Here is an 8,807-nt window from a genome sequence, read left to right on the forward strand (position 1 = left end):
CCTACGACGTCATGACAAGATGTAGACGCCATTCGCTGGAGAGCCTCCTTAAACTGCAAAAAGACTGTCCTCCAGCACATCATCAATAAACAGCCTATGTTCGTTTAGTACTGAAAACACTAAGGGTTTTCATACGGGCATGTTCGCAGATGGAGAAGCTGCTGGACGCCTACCCGGATGACAGGTGCGTCGTCTTCGATGACCTCGGAGACGACTTTCACGAGGTGGGCTTCACGTACGACGGCCACACGGTCCAGTTCAAGAAGTACGAGCTGCTCCACGTCGTCGCCAGCGCCATGGTTCAGAGATACGGGCCAGCATTCGAGTCGAAGTATTACACGTGACAGCCAAGGCTCCTGTCCCTACATGAGGAGCTTCAGGCACTGAAGACATCGTAGCCAAGAATACGACTCTAAGATTTGTTTTTTATGCGGGTGGATTGGGGATTTTTTGGAAATAGTGAAGGCAGGCAGTGTGCTGCCTCGGGCGATAATGTGTGGGACGGGAAAGGTGGAGGTGTTGCCTTGGGTTAGGATAATTTCCTTGCTCATACAAGGCGAAAATAAATCCGCCAATTGATTATCATAATAAAATGCGAGGGATTTTTATTTTCAGCCTTTTTGTCAAATGAGACTTGCTGGTTGTACAACCGGGGACAAAAGTCTCTGAAGCGCGTGCTGCGACTGAGCAGCCGATAGCTATCTTATTAGCCGGAGTGGAGCCCATTGCTGACGCCTTTGTCGCGCGACAGAATCCATGACACGTGCCTCTGTTGACCGACATAACGTACGACAAATACGCTTGTCGCGCGACACAAATTTTGTCGCACGACAGAAATACGACAGAAAATTCTGTCGTGCGTTCTAATCAGGAGATCACGCTTGTGCAGGTGAAAGCTAAAATCCTGCTTTTTCACCTCCCTAGGTGTGGTCTCGAGCCGGCAGCTAATAGTACAGCGGTCGGCTTCTTTTACGGAGCACGTGTTGAAAAGACTTTTATCCCCTACTGCACAAGCATCGCCGTTCTGAGGTCCGGCAAAGAAGCGCGAGGAGCACACATCCTGTCCGCAATGTGCTATTGTTCACATTCCTAGCGCTGCCTGAAAAATGAACAAACCAGTCCGAACCAAACTTTGAATCATCAGCAGCTTGTCACATTCGTGTTAACTTGTAAGGACCAGTAACCAAATTATAGTAGCATTATTGGCACAAGCATCTCTCTCGAGTTAACGTCGCTGCTTTCTTTAGTTTACAAGGAGCTCATGACAAACATGTGACGTCACAAGTCGACATCATGCGAAGTCACGCGAGCTGTCGACCAAACCTAGTTAAACAGCGCGGCACCCCGCATATGGTAGTACACCTTTTTTTTAAACTTCTTTATTTGTGCATTTATAGGCCGATACCTTGCGGCAGAACTAAGGTGCTTCATGGAGGTTGGGGTGGGGGAGTGGTTAAGGGTGGGGGTGAAGGTCGGAGTGCGGGTGGGGGACCGGTGTCCGCTTCTTCCTCGAGGTAGTGTCGTCCCGAGGTCGGCTTTTCGAAGTGATGGCCTGGCCCTTTATCTTCCTTGAAGTAGGAAAGAAAAGTTCGCCAGAGCCGGAGTGCGTCTGATGGCCCGATGTGCGATGGCGGATCGACCCATTCCTGCAGGGTTCCAGGTCGAAGCCCGCCCAGGGACTTGAGTGCTCTCTCCCGTGCTGCGTCAAAGGTAGGGCAGCTCCACAGGAAATGTTCTGTAGTGCCTCTGGCAGGGCACGTCGGGCACTGAGGAGTCGGGGATGAGCGCGGGTTTATGAGGTGAAACTTTGCTGGTGATAGAAGCTGGCCGGTCTGGGCTCGGCGAAGGAGCACTGCCTCCACTCTCCTTAATGCGCTATGTGGATGGCGATATAGTTGCTCAGGGTTGGCCAAGTGCTGGAGTATGGTGCGACGATAGCGTTGTGCGCGATGCCATGTCTCCGCCCTATCCATGTGGGGCGACGACGGGGTCGCAACGTCATCAGGGGGCCAAGAAGCGGAAACGAATGTGGATCCAGGCAAAGGTGCGGAAAGAGCTGCTGCGCGCGCTGCCTGGTGTGCCTTTTCGTTTCCAGTGATTCCTTCGTGTGCAGGAATCCATTTGATAATTAAAGTGTAGCCGTCCTCTCGCAGTAGTATACCTTTATTCCCCCATGTATACTCGAGTGTGTGACGAGTTTAAGTGGGACCAATTGGTGGTACCATTGGTACACAGACTGTGGACCACCGAACTGGAGTATAATTTTCGAAGTGGTATCAAACGATTCAGACTAACGGAACATAAGAATACTTTTATTTGGCTCGCAAATTTCAGTCACGGATGGGTGGAGCTCTTAGTATAGGGCCACTGCAGCTGCAGCGTCGATCTTGGCCCCGTCATTCAGCTTTCGCTGCACTTCGAGTCTCACTGGAGAGAGCTGTCTCCCACTGCTCCGTTGCAGCGTTCTGTATTTCTCTAAATCACTGCGCAGCACAACGCCAAGACAGATGGCGTTTCTCAAACATCCTTTATTTACAACTAAGGTGGCTAATGTGTAGTTCAACGTACATTAGCTTCTGCTCACCACAGATGACAGCTTCAAGACCAGAGACCTTACATGGCATCGATCAAAGCCACTATAAAAAAAAATTCCCGTATGCCTGCCTTGGTTTACGTGGCGGTTTGGCTTATTACATACCTGTACAAATTTGTAATGGATGGACTAATAAAAGGAAAAAAAGGGTTTGTTTACTGACTTTTACTAGCTTTGTCTCTCGCGTCCTGAAACCACCTAATCTTGCGGCAAGTTGCCTGCGCATGTATTATAAAAAATTTGCTTTTTTTTCGGTTGCATTTCTGTATTCAGGCATACTGTTGGCGACAAACTGCGAACTTTTACCTAGCTTTAAACTTGCTTTCGCAGTGACTGAACTGGCTTTAAAGTGTTGCTTAATGCATTTTTCGGGATTTCACGTCTATACGCACTTTATAATTTTTAGAAAGTACAGACAGCAGCTATGAATAACATGTTCATCTTTGCACTTGAGAAGCGGAGCGCTGCACGCTTATCAGTCTCTTTTTGCTCAGCTGATTTCAAGAGTGTCTTGTCAGCACTTCAGTGGCATTAAAATGTATTTACTCGCACAGTGATAGGCACTGAAGTTATCTGTATGCTTATGAACTAAAAAAAAATGGCAACAAATAGTGGCGTTGCTGATGGACTCATGTGGGTGATTACCTCACTGCTTAACACTGCACACCAATGAGTTCTTTATGCAGTGCTAAGGCGAACGTAAGAATAGTAACTGAAGTCACTGAGTGAAAACAGTTCAGAGTACTAGTGCACGAAAGGGTAAAATTCTTGATGAACTGCATTGTTTGTTTCTTTCAGCTGAGAGTGGCATTGCTTGCCTACCGATAACTTCTGCACTTCGCATATTTTTTTTTTTGTGAAAATGTGCGGGCCACAGCGGCCTTGCTTGGGCAGTCTGTGGTGGAGGTTGTTTCTTCACTGTTTTTGTTATTCTGGCGTTAAGTTATACTAGTGCTACGGGCATACTGGATGCAAGCAAACTTGGATGAACGATTTTCGAGCTGCTGGACAAAGTGGTTGGTGTGCTCGTTGACTTGGTTCTCATGTTAATGCTACCTCCAATATTAAAGCAAGCGCTGTGGGAGTAAATCATGTGTAGAAAAAATCGAACACGAAGAGCAGTGTCAATAGTACCAAAGTTTTTTACCATTGACATTTGTAGCCTTTCATTTTGATTATGTGTTTTGTGTGTATTTTTTTCTAAGAAGAGCTATCGAATGTGACATTTCTGCCACATCTGGCGACCGTAAAGGAAGCGCAAACTGTGTTTTCAACCATGTGCAGAAGAGCAACCTACTGTATTTTCCTGATCACGTTGCCTCCTGACAACTTCTGCTATGGCCAGATTCATCAGGTGCGCGTTGTATTATGCTTGATCGCTAAAGGGGAGCACGTCAGTCATTCCTCTTGCCACTGCTTCCTACGAGATACAACTACTGTCTGATGCGATATACAATTTTGACGGTGATGATGAACTGCCAAGTGTGCGGATTCAACGTGTGTAATCTGCACCCGCCACCGTTAGTTTTAGAAGCGCATGGTAAACTGGCCATTCCTTGCCGGCGGTGGTGGCACATGTTCAGAAGCTACCTGCTGGCCTCCTTGGATGCCAGTGATTGGAGAATACAAACACATCCAAGCCTTCACATTTTACACAAGATCAGACCCACACCAATACCCAGGTTACTGTCCTTGGTAGAGCAAGTCCCTCGCTTTACCATACATCTTGGGAATGCCAGGACAAATAGGACAAAAAGTCAATAGACACCTTTAGCATACCGTGTACCGTACCAGCACCGGAGTGCCGAAAGCCCGCGCGCAGCCAATGGGAATGCTCAAGTTACCTTGACAGCGCCAGATGGCGCCAGTTACCGGGCAGCTGCGCGAGCGCCTGCAGCATCGGGACCAATCGACGCGTGCTCAGCGGTGGTGGGCGGGCTCCCTGTACTTCGATTAACGGCAACACGGTACACGGTCTGCTAAAGGTGTCTAATAGGGCCATACCCGACCCACGAGCAGCGGGAGGAGGCCCCGACCAGCGACAACCTGGACCAGCAAGCCTGGATCATCCTACTAATGGACAAATGTTTTCGCAATGGAGTAGAGGTTAGGCCGGAAAGGTAAGGGGAAGGGTTTTTGTAGCCCTCCCGCGTTGGTCATTATTCAGCTCCATAGATTCCCCCCCTTTCGTCCCTCTTCCCTCCTAACCCGAACAATGAAAATGCACCACCAAAGCGAAGATACAAAACGCCGTCTCTTTCCTTTTCCTGCCTAGCCTCTACTGCATTGCCAGTGAAGTTGTCCGCGAGTATAGTCCGCTAGTAAGCTGCCGCCAGCGGAGCCCTAGACTAGGAGCCCCAACCACCCGCCTTCGGCGAATTCATCATCATCATCATCATCCTGACTACGCCCACCGCAAGATAAAGGCCTCTCCCACGTCTATCCAATTAACCCTGTCCTTTGTCAGTTGCGGCCACCATATCCCCGCAAACTCCTTAATCTCATCCGCCCACCTAACTTTCTGCCACCCTCTGCTACGCTTGCCTTCTCTTGGAATCCACTCCATTATCCTTAAGGGCCAGCGGTCATCGTGCCTGCGCAGTACATACCCTGTCCACGCCCATTTCTTCTCGATTTCGACTAAGATGTCATTATCCCGCCTTTTTTCCCTCACTCACTCAGCCCGCTTCCGATGTCTTAACGTTACACCTATCAATTAATGAATTAATCTATTCTAAATAAAAATTTTCTAACTCTTTGTTGGCCTCCTGGCGTGATACAAACTGGCTTTCGTGATGCAAATTGTTGCTCTTACCTTGCACTAGAGTCGAACGGAAGCGCTTTTGCTCTATGTTCTCGATGCAAAATTCACCACTCCTCGCGGCGATTAGGCTGATTGCAAAGTTGTACTGGGCAGTGGCGACATGGGACACGTCTTACGTGGGTTACTCGAGTGTCGTCATCAAACACCGCTGATTAGGTGAGTGGGTTCAGCTCCCAGGTGAAATGGTGGACGGCACCGTCACGCCGCTTTGGGAACCGTCTTCAACTTGCGACAGCGGTATTAAGGCTGATAGCTTCGTCCGTAACAGGGTCATTGCAGAAAGGTCCAGTAACGCCCTTAAAGAGCATTTTTGGTCGAGGGTTCGATCGCAACCTGGAACGCCCCCTGACTATAGCGAGTAGACTAAGCAGCCCCTCATGGTAATGAGTTTATCTGTAGAAATAGACTTTAGTTAGCTGTTCGGCTAGTTGTAAGTTTTTACGTACTCCACACAAAGAAGAAAATGGGTGGTTGCTCACAACTGTTTAACAGGATGAAAGCGATCGACCTGTATTTCCTCCCAAAAACATTGCGCATGCGCACAAGGCAACAAGAAAATGCAAGCAAACGGTCTTATCGCAGTAGGCGGAATAGCGTAGACTGGTGGGCGAGTTAGTATACGACATTCTAGCAAAACAGCGCACAAGCAAAAACACGAGGGAAGAAGGGACGCGACACAGCGCTGACTAACAACTGAGTTTTATTCAGAGCGCCTCTGTTTACGTACAAGTAGCCAGATCTGAAAAAAAGAAACGGCTTATGGTTTATGGTTTGTAGGGGTTTAACGTCCCAAAGCGACTCAGGCTATGAGGGACGCCGTAGTGAAGGGCTCCGGAAATTTCGACCACCTGGAGTCCTTTAACGGAAAACAAGACAATAAAACGACGATACTAGAAACTCGTGTTCGTTTTTTTTATATGGTGATGCATGGAGTGCTAAGACATGCCGGACAACTTCACATCTATCGACCTGCTGCTCTCAACATCGGAATTCATTGCCGTGATTGTGCTTGTCATCCGCAGGTCTAGTAACGTGAAATTGTAGCATATCACAAAGATACGGTCACAAGAGGGATCATTGAGGCTTCAGAGATTGCGAAGCTAGGTCCGGCATGCGTTGGCAGTCCATCCGTCGCCATATAAAAAAAAGAACACGAGTTTCTTGTATCATCGTAGATTTTATTGTCTTGTTTACCCGTGTTTTATCAGAAGTGGCTACTTGTGCGTACAGAGGCGCTCTGAATAAAACTGTCAGTTGTTAGTCAGCGCTGTGCCCCGTCCCTTCTTGCTAGTGCTAGTGCGCTGCTTTTTCCTAGCAGTAGGCGGGAAAGAAATTTTTTGCACAAATTGTACCAATTGTATACCACTTGCTCCAATTTTTGTACCACGGTTTAGCGATTTGAGGATTCTGGGAAGAGGGAGACAACAGCCAGTTCGTGAAAGTTTGGAAGCCTTTTCCATATCAAATGCGGGTTCAAACTGTGTCAGTGAGACGTCCATTTTTCTATGTGAGGCTGAAAAGAAATTTCTTTCATGCCTACTTTGATAATAACTTTTGCTTGCATTTTCTTGTTACCTTGTACGCGTGCGCATGCGCAAGTGTTTTGGGGGTATATATGTTGATCGCTTTCACCTCATTAAACAGTTGTAAGCGTCCACGTTGTCTACTTTGTGTGTAGTGCGTCTTGGCGCTAAAATCCTTTTATTACATCTGCAGAGCTTTCATTTTTGGGAGGAGATCACTGAATAAACACGTGTAATTTATATCGCGCGGCTCCTTCAAGCGAATAAACTTATTGAATTAGTGACTTTGGGTGTTTTTGTTTACACTCTAAGTCAACCTTCGATATAGTTTCTAAATGAAACATTTCGGCAGCTCTGAAAATACATTTTGTGATTACTACAAGTGGATAAATATCTGGGCACATCAGCTACAATAACAGGAGTTGAAATTTGTTGTGAATGATGACATTTTCCGAAGACGATAGCAGAATGGAATAATTTACCAGCATCTCTCTTACAGTCCAGTACATTAACAACTTTCGAAAAAGCTATCTGAACTTCGCACTAAAAAGTTTTTTTTTCTTCTTTTTTTTGTGTGTGTGTGTCATACGCCTAATCAACTCACCTAAGGTGAAGGCCGGGAATGTAGAAGTTTTTGTTGTTATTTTTTTCCTTTTCTGTGTGAAATAACTGTTTTTCAATTTAATATTTATTAACACTGCTTCTGTATAAAAAGTGAAACATTACGCGGTAAGAAATGATTGTATAGATGAAGATTCACTTTGTATTTTTGTATAATCGTCGAAACCTTTTTGCTTTCCAAGTGTCACGCCCCACCACTGTAACGGCCTCACGGCCAACAGTATTTTCAAACAAACAAAAATTGGTCACTTTTCCAGAACAGATAAAGGCTGACTAGCCGTGGCCAAGAAGTCAGTCCGTTTTTAGAAATAAAATGGGTCTCAGCTTTGAGCGCAGTGTGTGTGTTATATTTGCAATTTAATATTTGCATAAATCTCTATCAGCTGCAGGGCCAAATGGTGCTCGTGGAAACTCTCAGAATCTTGAAACGGAAGTAGCACGTTGTGACCTACTTTGACTGTCGACCCAAAGGGCACAAACTTCAAGTCCAATCTTCTCTCGGGCCATTAGAAATTTAAAACTGCCACAGGCTGTGACCACGATTGCCACGTCCGTCTATGACTTAAAAACTGCCACCTGGGGTGAGCAGGAGCTATTGCGCGTTGAAGTGTGCACAAAAACCTTAGCAATAAATGAAGAATGGTACAAAACGCCATCTAGCAAGGTTTTGTGAAGCAAGGTGATTTGGAGAGTTTGTACAGTAGGCAAAACAGCATGGTTAACTCGAGATGTCGGTATCAACAACGCTACTGCAACTTCATTGCCACTTACAGATTAACTACACTAATGTGGCAAGCTGGTAATACCCCAAATGTTTTGTTGGGTCCGGTTTGTACATTCTCAAGCTTCTTTTTCAGGCAGCGCTAGGAATGCAAAAAAAATGACACATTGTGGACATGTGTGGACGTGCTGCTCTTCAACATCTCATAATGGCGATGCTTGTATATACCAGCGATATTAATTCGACTCAGACATCCAAATAAAGATCTTTCGAAGCTTGGTATGATAAAAATGGCGAATTTATTTTTGCCTTGTATGAGCAAGGGAATCGTCCTCACCCAAGGAGCCACCTCCACCCATCCCATCCCACACATTCTCGCCCGAGGCAGTACATTGCCTGCCTTCAGGATTTCACCAATAACCTTAATCCACGTGCCCGTATAAAACACAAATATTTGAATCGTATTCTTGGCTGCGATGTCTTCAGCGCTTGCAGCTCACGACGTAGAGACAGGAGCCTTGGCTA

General features: G+C 46.5%; 1 protein-coding gene across 2 annotated transcripts in view; it reads left to right on the top strand.

Moving 5' to 3' along the window:
• Positions 1-575, top strand: part of LOC149347541 (uncharacterized) — a 29,132-nt gene extending 28,557 nt beyond the window's left edge. For both annotated transcript variants that reach the window (XM_089585606.1, XM_089585607.1), the window contains one exon: positions 150-575. In XM_089585606.1, the coding sequence (XP_089441732.1) occupies positions 150-344 (195 nt within the window). In that variant the 3' untranslated portion in view covers positions 345-575. The remainder of the gene's footprint in view (positions 1-149) is intronic.
• Positions 576-8,807: the final 8,232 nt, after the last annotated feature.

Source organism: Amblyomma mixtum, chromosome 4, assembly GCF_055824585.1.
Source record: "Amblyomma mixtum isolate Tamu chromosome 4, ASM5582458v1, whole genome shotgun sequence".
Lineage (NCBI taxonomy): Eukaryota > Metazoa > Arthropoda > Arachnida > Ixodida > Ixodidae > Amblyomma > Amblyomma mixtum.